This window comes from Acipenser ruthenus, chromosome 6 (genome assembly GCF_902713425.1).
Source record: "Acipenser ruthenus chromosome 6, fAciRut3.2 maternal haplotype, whole genome shotgun sequence".
Lineage (NCBI taxonomy): Eukaryota > Metazoa > Chordata > Actinopteri > Acipenseriformes > Acipenseridae > Acipenser > Acipenser ruthenus.
This window is the reverse complement of record NC_081194.1, coordinates 16441226-16455411: the sequence shown is the minus strand read 5'-3', so window position 1 is coordinate 16455411 and position 14186 is coordinate 16441226. Positions and strand designations below refer to the sequence as shown.

General features: G+C 36.9%; 1 protein-coding gene across 4 annotated transcripts; it reads left to right on the top strand.

The window, feature by feature from the left end:
- Positions 1-13075, top strand: LOC117411596 (interleukin-20 receptor subunit alpha-like). Of its 4 annotated transcripts, none has more exons than XM_059025124.1 (7): positions 1-307; positions 6234-6355; positions 6870-7054; positions 8987-9162; positions 10002-10140; positions 11258-11397; positions 11873-13075. In XM_059025124.1, the coding sequence occupies exons 2-7, from the start codon at positions 6303-6305 to the stop codon at positions 12653-12655; spliced, it is 1476 nt and encodes a 491-aa protein (XP_058881107.1). In that variant the 5' UTR covers positions 1-307; positions 6234-6302; the 3' UTR covers positions 12656-13075. The 4 variants fall into 4 exon arrangements, with proteins under 4 accessions (XP_058881107.1, XP_058881105.1, XP_058881109.1 ...); XM_059025122.1 differs by having other exon boundaries at positions 6234-6369; XM_059025126.1 differs by lacking the exon at positions 1-307 and adding an exon at positions 2292-3053.
- The last annotated feature ends 1111 nt before the right edge of the window (positions 13076-14186 follow it).

Here is a 14186-nt window from a genome sequence, read left to right as displayed (position 1 = left end):
GGTCTGCATTGAACCACATGCGCTTATCAGAAAGTGCCGGTGATAGCCGAGGTTGTCACTGTATGGATTTCTCACCACATTAAACAGCTACAACGAGATTAAGATTATTTTCAATTCGCTCATCGACAGTACGCAACAGAGTTGTTGGAGCGACTACCAGCAGATAGATTATTTAAACAATCTGATTCTGAAGCGAATCAGGAACCTGCGATCCCGATGATGGACTGTGAAGTATACATACTTCAGATCAAAATGCTGGGACCAGGAACACTGACTGTTCTTTTTCTTGTAACACTAAAGGCTACAGGTAAAACATATTTCTCAATTATTCTAAAAAGACTGCACTTTACAAATGCTACTGTCCAGTATTACTGTATAAATCCACTGTTCACTATATAGCAACAGTAGTACTGTAGCCTACTGTACTCGCGCGCATGTCGGTATGTCGAGGTGCTGCTAGCTTTTCAATGTCTTTTCTAGATTCAGTAAATATTTGATTCCAGAAAATACTTTCAAATTAATATAGTTCCTCAAGTGGTTTGTCTATAATATACAGGTGCACACACTTATCTGATCAATTGGGTCAACATGAAGATTGTTCTTTGTATAAAACTGAGTTTATAGTTTACATTCGTATGGGGATATTTTCAGTCTTTATTCAAGTCAGGATTCAGGATTGTAGCCTATAAAAGCAATGTGAACTAATTGCAGTGCTGGAAATAATTCCCCATTGCATAGCAGTTTCTGCCATTTAAGGTTTTACTGTGAGCTAGGAACCATAATTTAATGTCTCTAATTACTGTATATTTACATATTAGTTACTTAGTAAATACATGCATACTTGCACATCATTACAATGTTATGCATAGTTACAATGTATTAAATGTGTACATCTTTTTGCACAATATAACCCTCACCCTCTATGGCAAGCCAAATGATCATTTAGAGATCTCAAGTTAATTTATAGTAGATATCGCTAAATATTTAAAGCTATCTCAAAATGATTCCAGATAGCTTTAAATGGAGCTTTACATGAGGTATCTAAATTGCATTTTCAGATATCTTTAAATCATTTTAAGATATCTCATTTTTTTTTAGATATCTTTAAATCATTTTCAGATCTATCTAAATACCTTCCTATTCATTTAGCGATATCTAACTAATTTATAGATGTCTTGAAATAACTTTTTGTTCATTTCGAGATATGTCTAAATAACTTCCTGTTCATTTTGAGATATCTCTAAATAACTGCCTGTTCATTTCAATATCTCTCTAAATCGACAGGAAGTCCATTCAAAACATAGAGCATTTTCGCAGGAAGTCATTTCGAGATATATTTTGAAATTACTTCCTGTTCATTTCGCGATTTCTCTAAATGATTTAGAGATAACTCTAAATTACTTCCTGTTCATTTCGAGATATTTCTAAATGATTTAGAGATATCACTAAATGAACGGGAAGTTATTTCAAGATATCTCTAAATGACAGTTTGGCATACCATGCTTGCAAAACATTATTTTAAAGATATCTGTAAATCAATCTGAGCTATTACTGTTTCATTTTTAGATATCTCAAAATTAAATTAAGATATCTTGAAAATGGTTTATTTACAGATATCTCAAATTCATTTAAAGATATCTGCAAATGATTTACAGATATCTAAATATTTAAAGATATCTTAAAATGCAATGCCATACACCCTCACCCTAACCCTTTTCTGATACAGTTGTGTACTTACATATATCATGCAAAATGATTTACACGTTAAGTAAAGTGTAACTATGCATAATAACATTATGATTATGTGTAAGTACACATGTATTTACTAAATACATACTATGTACGAAACTGTTCTGTGTTAAACAATATTTGAAGTACAGATAGGACTACCAAACACAATCAATTCGATGCATTCTGATGTTTTTTTTTTTTAAACAATACAGTAAACGCAGATGTAACATCAGACAGCACAGACAGTTTTACATTACTGTCAAAACAGTATGTTTATTTTAACATATCAACTTTAGTGCTTACCTGGAATTCCGATTTCCTCACTTATATTTTCTCATAGTTTCTTTGTATTCTTTATCGAGATATTTCTTGTGCTGCTTATCATAAAGAACAGGCTATTGCTGCACTGCTATAATCAGACGTTCCCGCATCTTGCCTGTGATATTTGGAGCACAAATGAACATGAAGAACTGGGTTGCAAAAAACTTTTCGTTTGACATTATTGTTTGTTTTCCTCCTGGATTCTTTGTCATACCATTTTTGCAGCCAGCTTGGTACGCATGATGGACACCAGGCTTGGTGATGGTGTTGGAAAGGGAGTTATGATTGGTTTCATTGTGTAAAATGTTGCACATGTATGCAAATGCTGGGCTATAAAATGGGGTGGTTATAGCAACTTAGAGACAACTTTTGAGATGCAGCAGGAGCCTATGACACTCTGTGGAGCAGTAGAGAATTACAGTGCCCACATTTGTTTGTTTTATTTATTCAAGTGTTTTCTGTTTACCCGTCTTTTATTTTGTGCCTGAGTTCGACTCTGTTGGCTGTTCAACTGTAATTTCCGCCTCAGTCTTGCAATAGCTGGTTTGCTACACTACATTCAAAAAGTGTTCAAAAGCTCAAAGGATGGCACTTACAATTCTTCAAAGGATGTAACTTACAACTGTTCAAAACGTGGATTGTTCAGCTGTTCAAAAGATGGAAAGGTAAACTGTTAAAGAGCATTGTTCAAATATTCAAAATATGGAAACATATAACTGTTCAAAATGTGGAATGTAAAAAAAAAGTACCTTGTGGAGTCTAGTTTGTGCAATCAACACAGACATGTGCAGTGCCTGCCACACACTGCCTTATTGCACACGGCACAGCTGTCATGTGTCTGGTCTACTAGATCAACTCCAAACTTGCCCAATGGCAAAGGAAGGATGAAGCGTGCTCAGCAAAATTACATGTGTTCTTGATTTGCACTTGTAGACTGTTAGAGTGCAGCCCTTCTGCCTCCACGAGGTGATACACGGCCCGTCGCTTGACCTCTATCTAAGGTAGGTAATTGCTGCCTCCTGGGTGGTAACAAAAATCTAACTTGAGTATGCAGCTGTCAAAGAATCATGATAAGTTTTCAGTATGAAACGTGACACACTGTCAAAATGAAAACATTACAAAGTTAGTATTGGGTATGACCTCCCTGAGCATTAACACAATCCTGGCAGCGTTGACGCATAGACCTGAGCAGCCTCTGGATAGACTGCTGTGGATGGCACTGGTGATTTGGTCCCACAGATGTTCTACTGGCCACGGAAAGACCTCGAGTCGTGCAATTGTAATCCTAGCACTGTGTGGTCTTGCATTGTCCTGCTGGAAAATCGACACTTCCGGATTGGCTTGTAGGGACGGAAAAACTGTTGCCTCAAGGACTTCATCAATGTATCGCTGAGCAGTAAGGTTGCCCTCAGTCTGCACAAAAGGCGTTCTTGTGTTAACTGTTTGCGGTCCATTTATTTAGCGCCTGTCAGGCTCGTCAGGTCTAATTTATTTTCACACAACCTGTTTATTTTACATGCACTGTTTAAAAGTAATTTTATTCACAGTAAAACAGGTTTAAAAGGCACTGCATATCAACAGGACACTCAGTACCGCATCTCCAGCCCTGCCCCACCCCTTGTTCGCTGTATTTATCACATATCTCTTCATAATCGTGCATACTGGGCAGCAGTGTGGAGTAGTAGTTAGGGCTCTGGACTCTTGACCGGAGGGTCGTGGGTTCAATCCCAGGTGGGGGACACTGCTGCTGTGCCCTTGAGCAAGGTACTTTACCTAGATTGCTCCAGTAAAAACCCAACTGTATAAATGGGTAATTGTATGTAAAAAATAACGTGTAAAAAATAATGTAATTGTATGTAAAAATAATGTGATATCTTGTAACAATTGTAAGTTGCCCTGGAAAAGGGCGTCAGCTAAGAAATAAATAATAACACTGATAAATCATCTCCTGATCACTCGATTTATCACCAGACTCCTCAATAATGCTATCCAAGTCATTATTTTATTATTATAACATCTCAAAAACTTGGCAAATGTCCGCGATTTTCTTTGCGCGCTGGATGCGGAAGCAGCTATCTTGTTTGTTTATGTCTGTGTTATGTCTGTGGTGAAGGGACTATGCGTATTGCTCAGATCCGCCTCAATTTCTTTTTTTCCAGCTTCTCTCTGTCTCTCTCGGCCATTGAAAGCTTTTCTCTGCTTTTTCCAGAGAAAAACCGACTAGGGACGTGTGATTGACGCCTTTTTGATGATGTCAGACAGGGTCCGACATCGGACTGGAAAGGAAAAATTTTAATGTCGGACCTAGTCTGACATAGGACTGCAAAGGCTTGAACAACGCAACAGTCAGCATAATGTCTCCACACACGTTATCTTCCGTCAGGTCTGTCAAGGGCAAAACGGCATTGATCAGTGAATAAAACACTCCACCACTCTCTCTGCAGCCACCTCAGATGTTCTCTGGCCCACAGAAGACGACGATTTCGTCTCTCAGCTGTCAACATGTTACCCCTGAATGGCCTCCGAGCATGCAAATCATTTTCATGCAGACGGTGAGGTACAGTCATTCTGCTGATGCGCGGGTTATTTTTTCCTGGAATTTCTTGTGCTGTAGCCACTGCAGTCTGAAAACGATTATGCAGATGGATCAGTCGGATGTGATGGTCCTAGGCCGGTGTGGTGACCCTCTGCCTTCCAGGATGTGGCCTGTCCCTCACAGAGCCGGTTTCCTGGTTTCTCTGGACAAGTCTGCTGATTGTTGAACCACAACATCTCATTCTCCGGGCAGCTTCTCTCACAGACAGGCCGCTTTCAATCATGCCGACAGCAACCAGGCGATCTTCATTACTCAAGCGGGACATGATCGTATCTTTCGCTGTTCTTGCGTTAATTAAAATCATGTCTTTTCGAATGGCTATTTTTACAGAATTTTAATAAACTCTTTATTAAAATTCTCTTTATTTTGACAATTTTAACTTAACTCAAATACCAAACACTGAGCACCTGACGTTTTTATGAAATCACATGACTTGACCTCAGTATTTTGTTATCCCAAGAAACAATACTACTGAAACAATCAAAAATCTGCTCACTATTTAAAATCTAACTAACATTATGTATGTGCCCATTGAGCTAATGGGTTAAAACTTAGACTGTTGCGTTTTCATTGTGCATCATATTGCAATTTGATATAAAGGAATACCTATAAAAGAGGTAATGAAAAGAGTTAATTGTGATACATTGAATTCTACACAGTGCATTGACCTCTGAGCAGACTGCAATGAGAATGAGGGTGGTATATTTTATTTTAAGGAAATGGAAAGTACTGCTACTAGTTCAAATTGTAATTCTTGCTACTCATTACAGGGAGAGGTGAAAAACCCTCAAATAAAAAAGAAAGAAATATAATTAGTCAAGCACAGATTAGTCATTTCTGTTTTTGATTTCTCCTCATGTTTCTCTTCTCAGTTGCGTGGTCTTATCTAAAAAAGTGATTGTGACTCCTGTGCCTTGTCACATATATTTTTTTGTATCAGTTTGCTACCTTAAAATCTCATTAAGACAAATAGACATTTACTACATTTTACTACACAAAACAAAAGGCTGTTATAAATAGAAATACTGTCTCGCTCCCCAGAAAGGTTTCTTAAAGAGATAAGGACGACAAGATAATAATGGTTACAGATGCTCGATAAGTGTTATTCAACAATATGTGCAGCCAAATGTGCGCTGAAAACCTCATTCACCATTCTTTACCATACTGAGTGCTATCAAGTAGTAAACATTTCCTGTTTTAAAATGTAGACCCCAAACAAAATACAGGAAATGTTTTCATGACATACGTTAAAATATACAAATATAAAACAAGTACATTTACACATAAATTGATCAATTGAATTGGTTATTAAGTAGGGTTTATTATTTCACTGTACTGGCAAATTAGTAAACCCTACTTAATATTTTGTAATGTTATGCCTGTAAGGATTCTTATACCAGTATAATAAAAAGAAAGGAAGCTTTTTGTGGTTATACCAATTTGAGAAAAACAGATATATTATTTGATTCTTTGAGCATTTGCTAAAGCATTTAAAAAGAAGAGTTATATAGTATAATGCTGTCTTATGACCGTTCAGATTTACATTGTTACTCATATTAAACTATGAAATCTTACCTTTTTTCAGAAGTGGTTTATGGATCTGCTGTACCCCAACAACCATGTGATGTCCACTTTAAATCCTTTAACCTGAGGAATGTCTTGCGATGGAGTCCAGGGAAAGGAAACAACAATGGAACTCGCTATACAGTTCAGTATAAAATGTAATGGAAAAAAATCCTAAAATATTAAAGCATGTTTATTATAGTATGCAAGTTAGTCAATATTCCAAAGAGGTTCTGCAGTGTTAATTAAAGTGAAAGTGTTAGTAGTTTATGTTTTACTAAGTTGCCGTTCTTCATTTTGGTTAGTAAAAAATTAAAAACTGGTCACAAACATCGAAGTATAGTCACAATTCAAGTAAGGCAGCAACCTGTTTATCATGACATATTGAGTAATGCTATGTAAACTTAGGTATATAATTACACAAACATTTCTTCTAGGATTGGCTTTGTTAATCCCTGTCATGTTATAAAACTTCAGTAACAGACAGCATGACCCTTATCAAAGTTGACCACAGTCATATTGCATAAGAAGCAGAGAGCAGTTGATTCATCTGTAAAAATATAATTCACAGAATGCATTAACTGTTTGTATAAATTAAAAAAAAAAAAAAGTTGTTTACCGGCATCCTGTTTATTTTCTCTTAATGTTCTTTACTTAGTTATGGTGGGAAGAAAGACGTCTGGCATGATCAAAAGCAGTGTACAAATATCACCAGAACGTGCTGTGACCTTTCCAAAGAGACCAGTGACTTAGCGGAAGGATACTTTGGAAGAGTTAAGGCTGTCTCAAATGGCATGTCTTCGGACTGGACAGAATCTAAAAGGTTCCATCCAAAATTGGACAGTAAGTAATATGACAAAAACAGGAACCCATTCACATGATTCTGTGTACATTTCAGATGTGTGCATCCTAAATAAGGTAATACAATGTTCATTTACCCAACAGATAAAGCATGTGCATGAGACCAAAGTGCAAATAGTGATACAAAAGTATGTAAAAGGTTTGGGTTTGAGTCAGAATTCCACAAGGAGGATGGGGGAAAATTACACATACAATAGGATGACTTACATTAACATTCTGAGTGGCTTGTTACTAGTTTTTTTATTCACCAAAAAATGGGCTACAGTGCTTTGCCATGTTGCCATGTATACACACACACATATATATATATGAAAAATCACCGATACCAGTCAATCTGATAGGCTGTTTGGCTGTGTTCTGACTTATACTCATGACTATGCATGTGACTTCTGTTAATGTGATTGTCCAGCTGCAAGGCAAATCACAGGCCAATGAAATCGACACAAACCCAACACAATTACCAGTGTCAAGCACTGTCTGAAATAAGCCACTTACACCAAATGTAAAATTCAAAGGTTCAGGTTTTATTTTCTGGTTTTATTTCTGAGTGCTGCTGCCTTTAATGTTGTAATTAACATCATTAAACAATCTCAGTTTCTTGATTTAATCATGGAAAAATGATAATGACAAAATAAGCTCAACTACTTTCTACCTATACATTCCTAAAACCACAGTGATGATCGCTTTACCTTCACTGTTTGGAGGTTGTAGCTGCAACACTAACTGTTTCATAAAACAAAGACTTGAGCCTTACTAAATTAAAATTGCGATGGCTAATTATGTGTTTGCATTATAAGAGCACAACTTAAAATACAGAGCAATTTATTATTCTGCCACCTTCTTTCTGCATGTTATTTGCTGGAGTAGAAAGAAGGCAGGTACATTCGCCAGAAAACCCAGAAGCTCTAGATATATTTTAAATACCGATATTAAATTGAAATATAGACAGTAGCCTACGAAATACGTCAATCACTCGACATAAGTAAATAGACACACATTAAGCATACACTCAGTATGTCGAGCTGCACACTGCTTGTGTATTGGCCTATTCACAGAGCCCAATGTCTGGGTCTCGGGACCCAGCTGTGGCGACACCGCAGAAGGCCCTACATTTTATGGCATATTTATGTTACCTTGTCTATCGGCGGGAAGCCTGCAAATCCCCACCTGTAATGACGTAATAATATTCACAGCCTGGGTCCTCTACTGTTGTATAGAATTGTTAAAATGTGCATAAACTCGGTCCACTAAACTGCAGTTCCACTAGCGATTTAGCATTAGAATATTAATAAGCTGGGTTTGCTAAACTGTGGACTCCCAAGGGAATTGATTATTCCTTATTATTAGGCTGACATATACATTATTACTTTGCCCCACCTTGTAAAAAAATGTCTCTAATAAGCCTTGGTCATTTCAAAGCCATTGAACATGTTTAACTCACGGCTATGGTGGTATGAATTGAGCCACATGGTGTCGTGTCGCTGCAGTCTGTAATGACACAGTAAAGATTTTGAAGATATCAGCAGGACTTGGGAATTCATGTATGCACACAATGAGGGATGAAGTGCATTTTATTTTACGGCAAATCAACGTGAAAAAGGGCCTAAATAAATAATTATTACTATGATTTTAACTGAGGCCCATGCCTTGGGTGCCTCAGAGCTGGTTGCGGCCTTGTGTGTGTGTGTGTGTGTGTGTGTATATTTAGGATTATCACAATGACACAAAGTAATACCTCATAAATGGTGATGAAATATGTAATTAAATATTTTCAGTCTTTTTGCTAATGCCTGTTTCATGCTTGAGCACTTTAATGGAATATGTTTACGGAGATATCATTGGTTGACTTTGAGGGGTGTTGTTTTAACTAGACAGGAAGGGGAATTTCTAATGTACTGTTTTAATTTTTTTCAGCCACAATTGGGCCTCCATCCTTGGAAGTCAGAGCTGGTGAAAGATCAATTTATATCTGGTTAAGGGGTCCAAACAAATGGCAAACTGATAACAAAACCAAAGCGAAGTCAATGGCTAAATATTACAGAAGCCTGCAATACAATGTGTCTCTGTACAATAATAAAACTAAACAGTTGGTAAGTACAGTATTGTAAAATATAACCTCTGTAGATCCTGAGACAATGACATTGAAATAATACAATTATTTTATTCAGTGTGTATGTTTAAAATTTTTGGTAAAGAATGGAATGAGGAAGGCAGTGAAAGTCCAAGTACTTCTCTAGACAAACTATAAAACGGATAAAGATTAATGGCTGGTTTCACAGACCCTGCTTAGAAATAATCTTGGACTAACTAATGTTATTTTGGACAATGTAATCCAAGATTAATACAAATCAGGGTCTGTGAAACCAACCATACAAGAAAATTTGAATAACTCAATATTGGTACAACATTTACCCAGAACCACTAAGAACGACTGAAAACACCATCAAATAGTAAAAAGATATTTGAATAACTTAGTCTTTGATCTACTGGGCAGGGCAGTGTTACGTGATGCAGAGGTGTTATAGATTCTGACCCCTGCGATAATATGAGGTAAAAGCTCTATAGCTACAACCTGACTGTCCTCTTACACCAGCAAGCTACCAGTATTCTCAATGCAGGATTGGACTGTACAGTATACACTGTACTGTACACAATAAAACCATGACCTTGCCTTTCCTTGTTTCTAAGATGAGAGGGGGGTTTAGAAGAAAACATAAGGTCTGCAATACATGTGATGCATTCTGCGATTTGTAACTAGTTGAGTACCTACTAGGTCTGAATCAGTCACCAATTCTGCTGTAAGGACAGGCTGTTGCCTGTATCAATAGCAACCTAAACAAAAGCAAGCAAAGATGTTTCTGCCACAAGGTTATTGTTCATCAAAGAATTTATGTTGTGGATTTAAAAACTGTGACTTCTTCTTTTTTAGTTGCACTTCCTACTGAAGAACAACTCTGGAACACTTGACAAGTTAGACCACAACACACTGTACTGTGTGTCTGCCAGGACAAAGGTCCAAGGGCAAATCAGTGAGCCCTCCGAAGAGCTGTGTGTAACCACACCAAAGGGTAAGGCAGCACCAAAAAAGAGCCAATGTCTCTGTATTTTTGTATTTACTTGGAAACATACTGTAACACATTGACTGTGCAATAACACATTAGGAGGTGTTGTATTTTAGAGGTCTGGGGCACTTAATTCAGGCTACCTAGAACATGCTCATAGACCAGCGCTATGACAGTAGCCCATTACGAAAACCCACAAACAGGTTGTGGTTTTAAAACATTTTTTTTATATTAGCTTGACAAATTCTGTTCTCACAACATGTTTCACTGATGTGTGGTTTTGACTTATTTTTATATAAACACACACACATACATATATATATATATATATATATATATATATATATATATATATATATATATATATATATATATATATATATATATATATTTAAACAAGGTTTCATAAGTGGTTTTCAGGACAAGTAACAAGGAACAATACCAAGAACACTAAGAATTACTGTACTGTGCTCAGGGGGAAGGAGAGGGAGACTACTGCATGTAAAATGAAAGTTTAAACGCTCAAAGAAGCAGATGTGCAATTTAGAGTCTGACACAACAATAACCACACGAGACTTCTTGACATTGGTATATTTCCATTTAACATCACTTGCTCCTCAATTTGTAAATGCATATTTGAGCTACAGTTCCTGTACACATTTTTAGAAACCATATCATGTTTTATTTAAGGGAATGAGTAAAAACTATTCTGTTTCTAGCTGTTGTGAGATATATATATATATATATAATTTACTAAAACATGCACCAGCTAACAGCCCTGATTAATCTTACACTTCTCTAGACCTGCTCAGAGGTCGGTAGACACTTTTGTTCACATCACAAGTCACAGGGAGTCAATTAAACAGTTCTGTCAGTTAGTAGTACAACTGTACTACTGGGGAAAGAAAAGCTAATCACAACATATTAAGTTGGCTTGAATTAAGTTAAGTTAGCTTGAATTTACATTTTTTACTAATTAACTAATGTTGCCTGTTGACCATCAGCAATGAAACAATTTGAATTAGAAAATAAGTACGTGAAATATATTTTTTAAATGTGTTTAGGCAAACAGTTACTCAGCACGTACAAAGATATGTAATGCATGTATTCATTTTCTTTCCAGATACCTTTTCAGAATGGTTGGTCGTCATCATGTTTGGATGTGTTTTGCCTTCCATGATTGCTTTCTTTCTTATCTGTGTGGTTTTATATCTTATTTACCGATATGTGTTTGGCAACCACCAAAAACCGCCCAAAAACCTGGTAAGTCAGATGTCTCTACTATAAATTGACCCTCATTGTAAAATGTTATTAATTATAATATGTTGTAGGCATTATTTAAAAAGAACATATTTAAAACACGATGCATGCACCACTTATTTTTTTTCCCTTAAAAGTTAATGATTTTTTTGACAGGCAACAATAACTAGGCTTACATAATGTGCCATTAAAACAGTAAAATGAATGAATGAGTCACTCAAGATAGTACTGAGTAAATGTAATCAATAATGTATTGAGTAATAAAATGTAACATATTTGCTAACAAATAATGAGGAAGTAACGTGCACTTTACATTTAAAAATGCATATACCTGTTTGTAAATTATAGGAATATTTGATCATTTCTTCGCTACATAATATATATACTTAGATAAAATACAATATATTTAGGCAAATAACCTATATGTGAATACTTTTTGTATAGTTATATTGTGCCTATAATGTGCTTTTTTTTCCAGTTGCTACAGTACCATTGTGAGCAGGAGGCAAAGGTCGTCTTTGTTCCATATGACAACTTAAAAGTGAACCTTATCACCTTTAATGTCTTCAATCCAGGGGGCAAAACTCAGCAGGTCAAACATGGCCCTGCCTATGAAAACCAATCCACCAGTGAGTCTCAACCTGCAAAGCACTTGGGCTATACATCCCAACTAGTAAAACATTTGTCAGCTAAAGATCCTGAAACTTTGGCAAGCGATGAAGGCCAACAACATGAGGCCCCCAATTACAGGAGACACACAGGAACGAGGCCACTGAGTGAAGATTTTGGATATGGAACTGTTCTGAAGGCTCTGTCATCCTTCGAAGAGGATGACCAGCTGCCAGAAAACGAAGACATAATTGGGGTCAGTCAAGAAGCAGCATTTAACCCAAGCTTTGAAACACACCTGATTAGTGAAGAGGAAGCTGTGCGACAAGCACAGATGAGAAAAGGACAAGCACATGTCAGTGAGGGGAGGCAGTGTCAACACTTTGACAAGGACATAAAGCTGAGTCTGTGCTGGGATTTCCGAGAGGAAGCTGAACAAGGAGAAGGAACCATTCTTGTGGACTGGGATCCTGAGAGTCGTACGCTGCACATGCCCATCCTTCATGACATTGAAAAGGCAGAATGTGATGTGGAGGAAAAGACTGACCTTTTGTCCACTGTGTACTTGAGGCAGTCTTCAGGAGAGCCTTCTGACAATGAAGACACCTACGTGTCAAGATTAGTGAAAAACTGGGGCCTCCATGTACAATGAGTTATCTGCAGCTTGCTTATGTGCTCAACCCAGGCCTAACATGTGTAACTGTAAGAAACACGGCGTTGCCCTGAAGCCTTAAACGTATTTACTGTACATTGGAACCTGGTATTACCAGGCTGTAGACCCTAGAACACAATTTATTTATTCAATGCTTGTAATAAGAGGCACTTTCAATAGGACTGGTTGATACAGGTTTTACCTGAGATATAGGAAATAAAAAGTGCCTCTTGTTTGTACTATTTAAGCTATGAAATCTAAATGTTGCTTCATGAATGTTATTAGACACTGGAAAGAAATGTACCCAATAGGTAATAAGCATGCATGTCCAAGTACTGGATGAATGAGAATGAGAATTTTTTGCCTACCCTCATTGAGATGTAAAGTACTGTATATCGTCAAATAAAATGGTATACTGTTTGTTTGGAACATTGTTTGTACCCTAAGAAGACACCGAATAGATCATATCACTCTTATTAGTAATGGGGCAATGTTGAGTAGATTGTACGTGTTTATGAGACTGGCATTCGATGCTGTCATAGTTGGGCAGGTCGAGTGACCAATGTTGTAGAATTAGAAGAGACTGGAACATTTATGGTTAATACAGTATATCTTGCCTATGCTTCATTTAAGCAAGTATAATAGATAGGTATCAAAGGCAGTACTTTTTACTTACAGGGTTCTGCTAAATGGCAATTAATATGTGTATGGTAAAAGTCAGAATCTGGTCAATCTTAAATTTTACTGGTAAAGGTCAACATTTACCAAATAAAGGTGATAAATGTCCAAGATTCTGAAGAAATAGGTGGCTTTTCGGACATTCACCGGTTAATTTTATGATTTACCAAAGCGTATTGGTAAATGCGGATATCATCGAAAAATTTATTTATTCCTGCATACACATTTTCCAGTAATTTATTATTTATTTATTTATTATTTATTTCTTAGCAGACGCCCTGTAAGCAAATACATTTCAAGTGTTACAATACAAGTAATACAATAATAGCAAGAAATACAATAACTTTTGTTCAAGCAAAGTACAAGTGTGACAAAACACAATTCAATAATACAGCAGATAATAGTGATAGTTACATCAGGATATGATTAAATAGTGATGGTTACATCAGGATATGATTAAATACAAAATACTACAGGTTAAACACTTGGCAGATTATAGTATTCTGAAGTACAGGATTAAATGTAGTAAAATATGGGGCAGATAAGAGCAAAATAAAGCACATTTAAATGAAGGGTGATAGTGTCCCAGGATACAGAGTTCTACAGGTGCTGTTTGAAGAGATGAGTCTGAAGGAGGCGCCGGAATGTGGTCAGGGACTGGGCAGTCCTGACATCTGTAGGAAGGTCATTCCACCACTGCGGAGCAAGGGTGGAGAAGGAGCGGGCTCTGGAGGCAGGGGAGCGTAGCGGAGGTAGAGCCAGTCTTCTAGTGCAGGCAGAGCGGAGAGGTCGAGTGGGGGTGTAGGGAGAGATGAGGGTCTGGAGGTAGCTGGGTGCAGTCTGGTCAAGGCAT

What these genes read in the sequence shown, in the direction of transcription:
- LOC117411596 (XM_059025122.1), top strand. Translation starts at nt 217, where the DNA reads ATGATGGACTGTGAAGTATACATACTTCAGATCAAAATGCTGGGACCA. An exon ending in GTTCCATCCAAAATTGGACA is followed by an intron (nt 7,055 to 8,986) that starts GTAAGTAATATG and finishes AATTTTTTTCAG; the next exon opens with CCACAATTGGGCCTCCATCC. An exon ending in AAAAACCGCCCAAAAACCTG is followed by an intron (nt 11,398 to 11,872) that starts GTAAGTCAGATG and finishes TTTTTTTTCCAG; the next exon opens with TTGCTACAGTACCATTGTGA.